At 41.3% G+C, this 14,258-nt stretch overlaps 2 protein-coding genes across 4 annotated transcripts in view; one reads left to right on the top strand and one right to left on the bottom strand.

The window, feature by feature from the left end:
• Positions 1 to 8,517, bottom strand: part of LOC126996392 (surfeit locus protein 1-like) — a 14,498-nt gene extending 5,981 nt beyond the window's left edge. The window contains exons 1-3 of one of the 2 annotated variants that reach the window (XM_050856773.1): positions 8,393 to 8,517; positions 4,717 to 4,919; positions 2,935 to 3,056 (exon numbers count right to left, since the gene is read on the bottom strand). In XM_050856773.1, the coding sequence (XP_050712730.1) occupies positions 2,935 to 3,056; positions 4,717 to 4,917 (323 nt within the window). In that variant the 5' untranslated portion in view covers positions 4,918 to 4,919; positions 8,393 to 8,517. Of the gene's footprint in view, positions 1 to 2,934; positions 3,057 to 4,716; positions 4,920 to 5,928; positions 6,288 to 8,392 lie in introns of those variants that run through there. The other variant, XM_050856772.1, reaches the window with a different exon arrangement.
• Positions 8,398 to 11,104, top strand: LOC126996393 (protein NipSnap homolog 3A-like). 2 transcript variants are annotated; one of them, XM_050856774.1, is made up of 6 exons: positions 8,398 to 8,541; positions 9,225 to 9,317; positions 9,471 to 9,594; positions 9,763 to 9,921; positions 10,011 to 10,241; positions 10,467 to 11,104. In XM_050856774.1, exons 1-6 carry the CDS (start codon positions 8,470 to 8,472, stop codon positions 10,541 to 10,543), a joined length of 756 nt encoding a protein of 251 aa, XP_050712731.1. In that variant the 5' UTR covers positions 8,398 to 8,469; the 3' UTR covers positions 10,544 to 11,104. The 2 variants fall into 2 exon arrangements, with proteins under 2 accessions (XP_050712731.1, XP_050712732.1); XM_050856775.1 differs by having other exon boundaries at positions 8,399 to 8,541; positions 9,229 to 9,317.
• The last annotated feature ends 3,154 nt before the right edge of the window (positions 11,105 to 14,258 follow it).

Genomic DNA, 14,258 nt, shown 5'->3' on the forward strand with positions numbered 1-14,258 from the left:
AACCCGACGAGTCATGTTGACGCATTCGAAGGAAAGTGTGCCCCCCCCCCAACACCCTCCCAAACTATTCCTAACCACAACTACTTCTCATTGTCCTTCCTCTTCTCCCTCTAGCTCCTCGCCTCCCTCATCATTCTTATGTCCTCCCTATTTCTCCCATCACTGTATTATATATTAGAATGTTATGTAGGTGTATATGTATAGATATGATTATTAACTAAGAGCATGGTACAATTCCATGGAGGCAAGACGTATTTCACGTTGATAATTACTGTACAACACCTGGATGCGCCTCGGCAGTCAATGAGTTATACCCTGCCTCTGCTTAAGTCATAGCCTCGGGCTGGGGAAGGGGATGGTGTGAGTAGGGGGTGAAGAGGGAAACGAGGAGGGGATGCTGCGATATTGGGGTAGGGAAGGAGTGGTCTGGGGTTGTTGGAGGGTTACCCACACTCGTCCGATTCTGTATAACGCCTTAGATATGATGACTGGATTAGGCTTAATATCAGTCGGTAAACTCCTAACAAAACACCTATTGCAATATGGTATATCAGCCATAAATTAGCTCCGGGTGTTAAAGGTAGTGTGCTGAAATATCGTACTGATCCAACGATTCGTTTAGGAGATATTTGCGAAAAACAGCGTTTGTCCGCCGCTGAAATGTATAGTAGGGTTGCACCAATAAGCAATTTGGCCGATTACCAATTAATCGGTGACCAATAATCGGCCAATACCAATTAATCGGCCGATTATTTAGAAATTGTAAAGGTGATTAATCTTCTTTAATTATTGGACACTGGTACCACAAAATTAAAGAAATACCGTAACCCTCATGTTTACAACTTTGTTTACTGCCCAACTGTCATCTTCTGCATGGAGAGCAAATGCTTCAAGTAATTTGTTACTTATAATTTAGCCTTGCTTTGTGGAAACATCCTGGTTTTAATATGTTAGAATTTGCCAGTTTTCTTGTTCTTGTGATGATCCTAGATGCTACTAGAAATGGTAGTGTACAGAAAGTTTATCAATCTCTCAAGTCTTCTACTAATTTACTGTCTGTTACACTGTGTTTGCTTACTTCTAAACTAAAAAAACGCATGTTTTGATTTATTTTATTAGTACAAAATATACAGTATGATTACTGCATATTAATATGAAATAATAACTTTATGTAGCTACAGTGATGAAAAAGTTGAATAATGTCCCTCAATTAGGTAAAATTGAAAATGGTATAAGCGTACCGTACGAAGTCTGTATTTGAATGTGTCCAGTACCAGTACGGTGAGACTCGGTGAGAGTTCGTGAGACCCATGCCACAGGCTATCATTTGCCTGTCAGTCAGTCAGTGTGTCTCAGTGAGCATGTTGCCTATGTTATGTAAGCTGGTGACGTTCCACATATTGTTTCTAAAAATTCATATCAGTTTTGTGGGGATGATCTAGTGCTCAAGTAGTGACATAACAATGCGATACGGACGTAACACTTGAAGGATGGGTAAACGGAAAAACTTACAGCAGTGGAAGGTGTTCCAGTGAGAAGTGGAACACAGAAAAGCTAAATCACAGTGGCTTCACATAAGTTTTGTGGGGACGATCGATTGAGTAATGAGTAGTGACAGAACATAGGGACTTGTTTGAAATAAATGCTGGGGAAACGTATAATTTTTTTTTTTAACATCACCATCCTTACATTAACATTATTAATATTGTGTTATGTACATTGTATTATGAAAGAGAAAAAAACTACTAATCGCACCCAATTAATCGGTCAAAATGCCAATTACCAATTAATCGGCAAAGTGGCCGATTAGGCCGATTACCGATTACTTACCGATTAATCGGTGCAACCCTATTATAAACCCCCAAAAATGTATGATGCATAAACTTATCACAAATATGTTGATATATATTATGAAATGGTTTGCGTGAGTGATGATTTTTTTCTCATTTTTCTCTCTTAGAGGGGCCTTTAACCCGTGGGCTTTGGCTATGGGAAAGCTGAGAAGTGGCTGAGAAACGACAAAATTACACTGCATTTTGAGACTAAGAAAAGAGCATGGAACGTACATCAGAGTACTCCTCTCGTAACAATAAAGCCGTAAAAAATATTACTTTTATTCAAACTCCATTCTTTTTGGGTGGTGTTTGTTACAAAATAAACAGTCTCATGACGCATAGCATCTAGCTGAGAGTCGCTTGTTGTCTACTATAGGATATCTGACAAGTGAATACTGTATGGACAGCTAATTCAGTCTGCCATGACCTTACAACACCACCTATGACAAAAAAGCCCACCTCAAGATCACTCACCCATCACAATGACCCAGTGCATTCATGGTGGGTTGTGCTATGCCACCACCGCCTACAATTAGCTCGAATTAGGTGTTTTATGGTGAGCCGTTTTTAGGGTCTGCTGACGTTCTCGGGTTAAGAAACATGATCTCCGCAGCTACCGCGTTAAGTATAATATATAGTGTCCATGGTATTATCTGGATTGGGATATAGAGCAAAGATTTTATCACTAAACAACAAAAAATACATAAAAAGCCAAGACAAGATGCCAAGAGAAGCAACAAGAAAATGACCAATTCTACAGGATCTGTCATACCGACAGGTTGAGAAAATTTATCCTTTCAACAAATGAGGAGAGACGAAAAGGATGACTTAATTAGAATATAGCAGAAACAAGAGGCTACAAAAAAGGGGTCTAAATTTAGAGATAGTTCAGGAGAGGAGCATTCACAAGTTTAAGAGTATGCAAAATAAATATAGATATGGAGGCAAAACAATGGAAACGTGACAAGTTCTGTAAACTGCAACAAGGTAAAGACAGCTACTTAGTAAATACATCACAACAGGCAAAATCATTGTGGCAATAATTGAACATAGCCATCTTTACATAAAGGTCAATTCATTTAATAATCATCATACTCACTTTTCTGGAAATTGAACTGTCTGTGCTTTAGTTTTAGAATCTAATTCCTCTATAAGATTAAGCTTCCACTGTCTTCGCTGAACTTGCCAAGTTCCAAGACAAAATGTACCAATGGGAACAGTCTGAAAACAACAATAGCATATAAAAGAATAAAGTAAGTCTATTCCAGAGGCCATAGAGAAAACTTCAAATTCAAGAAGGAAAGTAACTATAGTAAAAAAATACAAATTCTGCATCAATGGAAAAGAAATGAATAAATTAATGATAACATAATAATATTAATAATGATAATAAAAAATAATAATAATAATATTAACAACAACAACAACAATAATAATAATAGTAGCTAATAATAACAATAACAGCAATACAGGTCTATCTTCCATTAGAATTGGGTTATGTTCTTGGAAAAGTGATCATAAAACAAAATGACTGTCTCATGAACTTAAGGTTTAATGGAAATAACAGGGATTTGTTCCTTGACTCATACATCAAGTGACCGAAAACCCCTAATACATAATACTAATCATGTTTTATGGACTGCATTACATTTAAATTATTATAAAAATGAATATAAACACCTATTACCTGTACATTAGCATAAATAATGAAACAGCATAAAGGCAGAGGTGAAGGCTGAGGGTTCAGTGTTGTGAGTCTGAGGGCCTCGGTTTGAGTCCCACCAATGCATGCTAACAACTTTCAACCATCACCATTAGGCAGAAAATTACCCACATGCTGCCCAGATCTTCAATCAAATCTAACTTCAGTGACTTCATTCAAGTGGAGCACCGGGGGGCAGCTTGAGCCAAGCAAGAGTCATACATCACAGTAGCCACTACATGTAAAATTTGCCTGCACCACTAATAGGATGGGGTCATCCAAGAGACCCCCTAAGAGAGCTACACAGACATGCATACAGAGACCATCCTACATATGAACATTTGTGTTGTGAATTTTCGATGATACAAACAACTTGCCCTTGAGTTGAAATTTTGGGTGTAAGGTTTAGCTCCCAATTCAGCACATGGTGGCAGCATTAGTACATAAAGTACCAAGATGTAAACAATAGTTGTATGTTATTCCAATGTCATCATTCATACATGTGCATGTGCACTCTCTACCAATTAAATGTTACTTGTAATTATTATACCCCAGTATGTCTGGTATTAACAAAAGCAGTGGTGTTGCAGGTGGTAGTGCTAAGAAGTGCCAGCCCATCACAATGTGATGGACATAATAAAGAAGGTAGGGTAAGGTGAAAAGATGGTGAACTGTTTGTACAACATGAATTGTTGCACTATTAGCATGATTTTCCAGAAGGAAAAAATTATGGAACATGAAAATTTGATTGCCAATGCAGACTACCATCATCAGTAACAGACAAGGAAAAACGATGGAAGAGATTGAAAAACTGTTAAGCATTTGGCTTCAAGATCAGCAACAGTTTGGTGAAACGGAGCCTAATGCTGATCCATCACTTGGGGGAACCAGTTCATAAAGTAGGGGAGACTGTATATACTATATAAATATATCCAAACAGGCTGAGAGGATAAGAAAAGGGGAAGGTAAGAAAGCAGATAGAGTGGGTAGGGAGAGAGGAATGAACACAGTCACCCCCCCTCCTCTCTCTCTCTCCATTCATATGTCAATCCATGCACATCTATTTGTTTTATCTATCTACCTATGGATCCTTCAATCTATCTATCTACCAATAGAGCTTTAGGAACAGTTGAGGCACTGGAACCTTATACTGTGATAAAACAAACCAGTAAAACTCACCAATAAAAATACTCCCATGGCACCAACAGACTGCTTGCCTGCAGTGGTGGTAATTTTGCGTACAGGGCTCAGCTGGCCAGTAGAAAGGCCTATTACATGGGGCCATGATTTGTTGAGTGGCTGAGAGTGGCATGTTCCACGATGGGCTACCACAGAGATGCTTTCACCAAGCTTCGCTCCCTGGCGGAGGATATAACTCATTTCTGTAAGGAAGTCGGATTGAAGATCAGGAGTGCACCATTATCTTTACAGGCAAAGCATCTCTTAACCTTCCTATTCATTTTTTTTTCTAGGTGGCAACTACAACAGTTAAACATCATCTGGAAAACTAGCCCTCCACAATTTTAAAGATTCCATAACTTGTAAAGCTTTGTGTACAGAACAAATACAACCTTCATTATCTTTAAAAATCAGTAATTTTCATTTTATGAAAAATATTCAAACCAACCAAATTGCCTGCCTATTTTATCCTACCTGGGGATAGCAGCATATCATATCAAAATTCATAACCTTTCACCTCTAAATTAACCTCTTAATCTAACTAAATCTAACATGCAGATATATGAAGACACAGAACTATATACTGAGCCAATAATGATATGAGAACCACGAGTAAAAACTGCGTGGCAAGCTGCTTAGTTAATAACATAAAGGCCGATAGTAATAATAAAAAATTGGTAAATTTTTAGTTTCACCATTTTCACTACGAGTTACTAGTTTTCACCAGTCACCACTATGGCACTTCACCACCTTGCATGATGTAACAGGTTACAATTACGCATCAAAATGAATTAGATCCAACAAATTAAATGAAAACTAACCACTAACAAGAGGAGCTTTGCCTCACTTGCTATAAGGGGCTTTGCCCCCATCAGCCCCCCCTACATTCTGGTGTACAAAAAATTATCACAGAAACAAGTAATTTGAAATAGAAATGCTACTAAGAAATGTTGATGAGAATGTTGAAATCTATCTGAAAAAATAGTCTGGGCCACCTGAATGAAGGAGGTGAGAGACTGGAGTAATACCGAAAATAAATAGTATATAAAAGATGTCGAGAAAAATGTCAAACTCCGGTGATGGGCGTAAAACTAGATATATATACCGCCTAGAGTTGGGAGAACTGCCGGGACTTCTAAGTGTTCCCCAAGGAGATAAATGGAAGTAACATTGTAGGCGTCACACACACACACACACACACACACGACTCACCAGCTCACACGTTCTTTGCTGTCCCGAAAAAGTAAAGTAAAAGCGTTTTCTTGCTAAGTGAACCTTTTCGTTTTACTTCAGATGGGCTCAGCTTTTATTCCTCTAGCTTCTGTTATGCTTTCTGGCTGTGCTCCTGTTGTGGTGATGGCTTTGGTCTCCCAGTGGCATCCGTTTCTTCAGTGGTGCGCGGGTTAGGTAACAGCGGCGGCCAACAAGTTTGTTTGGATTCAGCCGCTCGTTCGGGAAGTCTTGGTCGTGGTCTGGGCTAAGAGCTCCTCACAGAGTCCCATCCATTTTGCAAGTTCCATCCATAGACTAGACTAGACTGCTCGTCCCCTATCTCCCTGTATTGTGCTGGGTGAAGCCAGCCTGGGGCCGTGGGTGTGCCCAATTCATCTAAAACCGACGACTTCACACGCCTCACTCCCACCCTGTTTCCTGACCCCAACATTCATTCTTAAGAAAAACTGAGACCACCATCATCTTCCTGAGGAAATTCTGCATCACAGTACCATATAATTGTAACAATAATGTAAAGATACACATACGAAAATCAGAGTTAAATGAAGTAGGGAGTACACATTTTCTTGCACTTATTTCCATTCAACTACTTAGTACTCAGCTGGTTTTCGTCGCATCACTTTTATAAGCCCAGATCCTAAATCTGCATGCTTTTCTGCTTCTGATGGTGTATCATACGTCCCCATGTAAAATTATCCATAGGGGCAAAATCCCCTCCGAACATAAGTCGCGCCGTGACGGCGTTCATTTGCCTTGGCGTTTATCATGTTTACTCAGACTCGCCGCTCTCGTACAAAGATTCCAGCTTACCAGTAATACACTCCAGTTAACTTGTAATGACCAGACATGTGCTACAGTTGTAATGGTATTTTTCCCCATGTAAATAGAGGTAACAGGATATTTGCGTAGCCATATATATGTAGGGCTACATGGGGTTTCTTATAACATGTGAAGGAAAGAAGGAAAGGAAGGAAGGAAGAGAGGGAGGGAGAAGAAAGGAGGGAAAAGAAAGATAAGGAGAGAAAGAGGAAATAAGGAAGTAGGAGAGAGAGAGAGAGAGAGAGAGAGAGAGAGAGAGAGAGAGAGAGAGAGAGAGAGAGAGAGCACAGCAATTCTGATTACAATAGTGAGGAGCGTACGGATCAACACTTCGCCGTCACGGCGCGGCTCATGTTCGGAGGCGATTTTGACCGTTTGTATATTTTTACCTGGGGACGTACCCTACACCATCAGAAGCAAAAAAGCATGCAGATTTAGGATCTTGGCTTATAAAAGTGATGCGACAAAAACCAGCTGAGTACTAAGGAGCTGAAGGGAAATAAGTGCAAGAAAATGTGTACTCCCTACTTCATTTAACTCTGATTTTCGTAGAAGGCGGTACTTGCAACAGCATCGAAGCTTTACTTAGGAGCAACATCACCTTTTAAAGCAGTCTCCTTGGTCTCGTGTGTGTTCCAATGGCGGGAACAGTAGGGACACTTCGAGGAACATATAATTATTATACTTCGCAGAATCTTCAAATCTGTAGAATGCGGGAAAATGGAAAAAAAAAACTTATTTGTAGAGGTACATGAGTGACCACAAATAGTAAACTTTGGTTTCACGAACTCATACGTGGATGACCTCTTACGGATATTGCCGATATCTGTTGCCCTTGAAAGTCGAACTTTTCTAGCTGCATGTTTTGCTAAACATTATATGCATATTTTCCTAAGTGATAGATGCAACACAGTAGTGATGGAAAATTATAATATATTTGATGAATTAATTACGTACAGAAGGAATTTGAGCTCTACTTTATCCAGGATGACACTCGATGCGGCAGCGTGTGACGACAAGGTATTCGATCAAAGATACCGACACACGTGCGGAACCATGGAGGGAGCTCCATGTGTGGAACCAACATATCGTCGCCTTGAGGCCCAAAACAAGATATTATTTATAGGCAAACTTTGCAAGGATCCAATGAGTGTCGGGCCATGGATCATTTCACTCTACCAACGCTGACTGTATATTGAATCGGAGCGATTTCACGCCTGGGGTATGATGAGGATGATGGAGTGGTGAGCATTCTTTGATACTAGCCTTAAAATCTATTTCGGTACGGCAAAAATGATATAAGAAAAAAATAATCTCAACATTTTTCAGTTTGTATTTGTTTTGAAAAAAAAGAATTAATTGTTATAACCTGCATGCGAGTGTGATTGAGAATACTAGGGCAGCGTTTGCAGTGAATTAAGTTGACGGGGTGTGCTGAACGGACGCTGACGGGTGACGGGGCACTTGAGTAGAGGTTGCTGCTGGTTGACGCGTGACCTTCATACACACACACACACACACACACACACACACACACACACACACTCTCTCTCTCTCTCTCTCTCTCTCTCTCTCTCTCTCTCTCTCACACACACACACACACACACATTGAGTCAGTCTTAACTTGTTGCTGGGGGAAGCTGGTGCGGAGGCAACCAAATCTGCTCTACATTCTCCTCTGTTCTTCACTTCTTCGTTACCATGAGTTTATTCAACCTCAGGCAGACGATGATTCGTAACACAGTAAGGCGAACGACTGGCATGAAGTTCACGGTAAGCCCTGCATTGCTATTACTACTGTTTTTATCACTTCTGAAAGAGGAGGCAACTATTATTATAGATGATTACAGCTACTATTAGTGTGTGTGTGTGTGTGTGTGTGTGTGTGTGTGTAAACATCATCGCACTTGCAGGTGACAGATTTCTCATCATAGTAAAGATAACGTGTTATGAGTGTGCAAAGGCTAAATAATTTCATAGGCCATATGTGGTCGCCAATCAAACTCCTTAGCACACAACTGGCCACACCGCCACCATGGCACCCGACACCCGCCGCATACATTTTTTTGTCCTGGTATTGATATTTTTTTCACCACAAATATTCGAGTGGAAAGGGCTGGCAAAATTAAATGATGCTATGTTATATATATATATATATATATATATATATATATATATATATATATATATATATATATATATATATATATATATATATATATTATGGTGGAACACCTTCCCGCATAATGTTACTGTTGTTACCGGCAGCCCGCCCGACTTATTTCTCGTACGTATACGTTGTAAGTTTGTAGAGCACGGCTTATCTAATTATCTTGTTAGAGCGGGAGATAAACAGTATCACCATTTTTTCACATCATTTCCCTGATTTTTTCTTTTTCAATGTCCAGTTCGGAGTTCCCGTATGTTTCCAATTACTCTGCATTGTTATGCCTTAGACAGGAGCCTCCATGAAGCAAGGCCAGGGAGCAGAGGGTGAGACGCGTCCAGTTGTCTACGAGTTGCGGACCTACAGTCTTCATCCTAATAAGGTGAGGAACACCACCTACTACTACTGTATTTGAATATAAAGATGAAAATCTCAACAACAGTCTATCGTTAATTTTCACAGTCCCCTATATTTTTGAGAAAACAACCACACACCTTTGATAATTATAATCATTGATAATATTGTCTACATGGAGTTACGGGAGTACTTGGACCTAACATCCAAGGAGTTCCACCTTCGCACCGCACACTCCAAGCTGGTCGGGTTTTGGACCTCCGAAATCGGCGGCCTGAACCAAGCGGTGCACATTTGGGAGTACGGTGAGTGAACCATCCATGGCAGTGCTCTAGTCCTAAGGCTTTTGTGATCAACACCCCTGTAAATATAAAGGAACTAGACAAAACTCATTTACGTTATATGGCTATTCAGAAGGATGACACTGCAGAATTATTGTTGCCATAGTTTAGCTTTAACATTTTGCCCCCAAGGCAGCCTGAGCGAGCGTGCGGGTGTGCGGGCAAGGCTGGCTGGTGACCCTGAGTGGGTGGGGCGCTACTTCGGCCGCATCCTACCCATGCTGCAGTGCCAGGAGAATGCTTTGCTGACCTTATTACCTGGGACTCAGTTAAGCCTCCCACTGAACAAGGGTAAGGAGAAAAGAAATTGGTGAACACAAGCAGCCAAATTTTGGAAAAAAAGTTAAATTATCCCCCCCCCCCCCCCTCTCTCTCTCTAGGCGTTTACGAGCTTCAGACGATGCAGATGCAAGGAGCACCAGGTTTATGGTCCAAGACGCTGTCCCAGTGGGTACAGGCATGTGAGAGGGCGCGCCAAAATGCAGGGACACAAGCAGTGGGTGTTTGGGGCTCTATACTGGGCCACAGGCAAACGGCAATAGTCCTGTGGCAGCACCCAGATCCTGATGGCTGTCTAGCTCTCGCTGACGCCGCCTCCAGTCTGCCTGAGGGTGAGCAGTGGATATGTCCTTGACTCAATGTCCAGCTTACACGAAGTTATAACATTTCGGGTGTTGTATATACATACAAACATGCATATATATATATATATATATATATATATATATATATATATATATATATATATATATATATATATATATATATATATATATATATATATATATATATGCAAAGGTAAAATTCCGGTATTATTAAGTATTTTTCTCCCTCAGGCGACACACTGGCACCTTTGGTAATTGGGTCCCACAGCAAACTGCTGCTGCCACACGCCGTCTCTCCTCTACAGTGACCTTCAAGATCATTTATACTGATTGCTCAAAATAATAAACTTAATTTTGAATGACTATGGTTTCTAAAATTGAATTGGTCTTGAGCGTGTGAGGGGTGGTTGCGTGGTGTCCCTGGTGTGGAGGGCGAGTAGTGAGGGGTGCTATTGGTGGAAGGGGCTGAAGTGTTGGGGGTAAGGGGTGATATCACGTTGGAAAATGGGTGACTTGTGTAGAGTGAGTGTTTGGGGTGAGGAGTGATAGTAATATTGGATGAGGGGTACGTGGCTGTATGGCGAGGGACTGTTTGGGGAGAGGCTTGATTAAGATGAGTGCTTCCTTGTTCTCCACCACGTACGTCATCCTCCTCACCACCACCACCGCCACTTTGCACATTGCCTTACATTTTCAAACCCTCCACTGGGTAGAACAAAAATTCTTGGACTTCGATTAGTTTCAGTTGCGTTGGTCAATAAGTGGGTGCCTTGGGCCTTGTCTCTTGTACTCGTTATTATCAGTGACCTAGCTTATGTTCAACAGAGGCAGGATATGAGAATGACAAATAAATAAATAAATGCAGCCATTGTGGAAAGTTTTCTTGGCATGAATATTCGAGGAGCCTCATTCCCTAACCTCTACCCCCTTAACGTAGGAACTGGGTCCTTGTGAATCGTTTAAAACGTGTAGTGAAATGCCGATACAAATAGAGTAATCCAGCCCTGCTCCTGACTTTACCGCTGCGTGATGCTGATGCAGATTAAATACTGCAAAAATATAGTCGTGCCTCATGTAACGCCCTGCGACGCTAAGTGAAAATTCAGACACTCTATTGACGTCACAGCTCGGCCACCACTACAGAGACAAGACTTCCCTAAGCCAAGTGTCTTTGAGAGCCAAGTGATCACCATAGCAAAACTTGTCTGTGTAGTAAAGGAACTGGAAAATAAATAAATGTAAGTCTGTACTTGTCCCTATACGTTTTACGGAGGATGCACGTTTTGACGCACGAGAGGTTGGTTCTGCCGGATTATAACCTTGTGTCTCCTTTATCTTCCTCATACGGTTATCTGTGGCGGCTCCACTTTGATCATCTAAAAATCCAAGACTAACTGAACCACTGCAGCCAACCCACCTCAAAAGAAAGTTGTTGTATTAATCTAACAAGGCTCTCTTAACACCTTGAAATTTTTGCTCATATGGAAAACGCTACTCAACTAACTTAAAGGGTAGCCTCAGTATATAAATCACGAACCGAGAGCTGCAAAATCTTTGTTGCTGCCTAGTAACTATACCGTGGCAAAGAGAGAGAGAGAGAGAGAGAGAGAGAGAGAGAGAGAGAGAGAGAGAGAGAGAGAGAGAGAGAGAGAGAGAGAGAGAGAGAGAGAGAGAGAGAGAGAGAGAGAGAGAGAGAGAGAGAGAGAGAGAGAGAGAGAGAGAGAGAGAGAGAGAGAGAGAGAGAGAGAGAGAGAGAGAGAGAGAGAGAGAGAGAGAGAGAGAGAGAGAGAGAGAGAGAGAGACAGAGAGAGAGAGAGAGAGAGAGAGAGAGAGAGAGAGAGAGAGGAGAGAGAGAGAGAGAGAGAGAGAGAGAGAGAGAGAGAGAGAGAGAGAGAGAGAGAGAGAGAGAGAGAGAGAGAGAGAGAGAGAGAGAGAGAGAGAGAGAGAGAGAGAGAGAGAGAGAGAGAGAGAGAGGAGAGAGAGAGAGAGAGAGAGAGAGAGAGAGAGAGGAGAGAGAGAGAGACAGAGAGAGAGAGAGAGAGAGAGAGAGAGAGAGAGAGAGAGAGAGAGAGAGAGAGAGAGAGAGAGAGAGAGAGAGAGAGAGCATCAGAATCCAAGGCCGAGCAGGGGACACTCAATGAATGTGTCAAAAAGTGTCCCTGGAGCGCCATAACACAAGGTGACACATCGATTTCTTGCCCCACTAACAAGGTGAAACTCCTCACTAGTGTTAGTTCCATGACTTATTACCTCACTTCCTTTTGGGGTTGTGCAGGCGTTATTAATTGATATTGTGCGCTGGCCTCGGTTCGATCACAGGCCGGGGGTCAGGCAGGGCAAAGTTCTCTCGAGTTGTTCCTCTTCCTATCCGGGTTGGTTGACATGAGTGACCCCCTTTGATATGTGTGAACCTCTTGGAAACCTGCACGAGATAGGAAACAAAAGTGGTAATGCGATGCTTTTAGTTCCCTGTGTGTGCTAGATAATGGGATACGCATAAGGATACACAAGACTATTCTTCATTCTTATTTGCTTTAGCTACACAACCATTAAACCAGTAGCCTTTTTGCAAACTAATTTTTGGCTCATCTACTTTAACCTAAATAACACCTTCCACTTGGTTTGCTTAATGCTTTTAATGACTGACGTGAGTGGCAGCATAATTATATATATGAAAAAAGACACAAGGGAATGGTGTATTTCCAACTCAGCCATCTAAGTAAATGCGGTTGCCCTGAAGAATAAATTAACAGTTGTGATAAATTTCAGACAAATAAATGCAAGAATCTCTTCCTCGAAACTATACTAAAAATAAACATTACCTTGCTGCTCCCTTGCCATCTTTTATCGCTATCTTCATGCTAATTGCTTTTTTGCATGCCGCCACCCTTCCCGCGGTCACACCTACAGTATTCTGGCTCACTTCTGTGCTCTCCAGCCTTCTAACATACGAGTAAACCTACATATACATTATTTAACTCATTTCACTGTTAAATTCTGACACAGACTTCCTTACACTATGGTACCTCATTCCTGTACCACTTAAACTCTTTCAAGAGAAACGTATCAACGTAAACATGCAACTAAATTGATAATTTCTCTCGTTTCTCCATTTTTTTTGCAGGCTGCAGCCAAAGCGTATGCTCCCAACTTACAACTTAAAAAAAAAAAGATGTTCGACCCTTGCTCTGCCTCTTTTATTATAAGAAAAAACCCGCACCTAGAGCTGATGCAAGAGGAACTTCCTGTGTCTGGCCTCTTCAAGATGAGTTTCGCAAATACATCATAAAAACAAACAAACAAAAAAAAAAGACCTCTGATAATTATCTTTGGGCATATCCAAGATGAGCAATGCTTATCATCAATGGGATTTCCGAGAGAGAGAAGGATCAAAAGACTGTGATTAATGTTTCACAATTTATACACATGTGAGTAGTGCACACACTTAAAAGATTATAAATTTTAGGCGAGCAGCTCGACAATATTTAAAGAAAGAAAACAACAACAACGGTGGGGAACAGTTCCGTCACAGTAAGGCAAACGCTATAGAAAAGATGATTCACTTACATACATTGTGCGCTGTAGAGGGCGGGCAGTGGGAGGCCAGGAGAAATTATCAAGAGATCAAGATAAGGCGCCTCAGCATGGGGTCGTGCCGCTGTGGGTCCCCGTATCAACGGAGTGCCGAGGAGGAGAGGGGGGGGGGGGGAGGGAGGGGGCGAGATAAACATGAATTCATTAAAACATTACAACGATAAGTAGAGTTTGAAAGCATAACACAGATTATGCAATACAGATCTGAGTCATAAAAAAGACAGATAGACACGTAGATAAACGAGAGAGAGAGAGAGAGAGAGAGAGAGAGAGAGAGAGAGAGAGAGAGAGAGAGAGAGAGAGAGAGAGAGAGAGAGAGAGAGAGAGAGAGAGAGAGAGAGAGAGAGAGAGAGAGAGAGAGAGAGAGAGAGAGAGAGAGAGAGAGAGAGAGAGAGAGAGAGAGAGAGAGAGAGAGAATTTTGATAGGTT

This window comes from Eriocheir sinensis, chromosome 10, assembly GCF_024679095.1.
Source record: "Eriocheir sinensis breed Jianghai 21 chromosome 10, ASM2467909v1, whole genome shotgun sequence".
Lineage (NCBI taxonomy): Eukaryota > Metazoa > Arthropoda > Malacostraca > Decapoda > Varunidae > Eriocheir > Eriocheir sinensis.

Bases quoted from the DNA above. Each gene is read 5' to 3' on its own strand.
- LOC126996393 (XM_050856774.1), top strand. From the start codon at position 8,470: ATGAGTTTATTCAACCTCAGGCAGACGATGATTCGTAACACAGTAAGG. The intron at 9,318-9,470 runs GTGAGGAACACC...GTCTACATGGAG, and splicing joins ACAGTCTTCATCCTAATAAG to TTACGGGAGTACTTGGACCT. The intron at 9,595-9,762 runs GTGAGTGAACCA...TTTGCCCCCAAG, and splicing joins GGTGCACATTTGGGAGTACG to GCAGCCTGAGCGAGCGTGCG.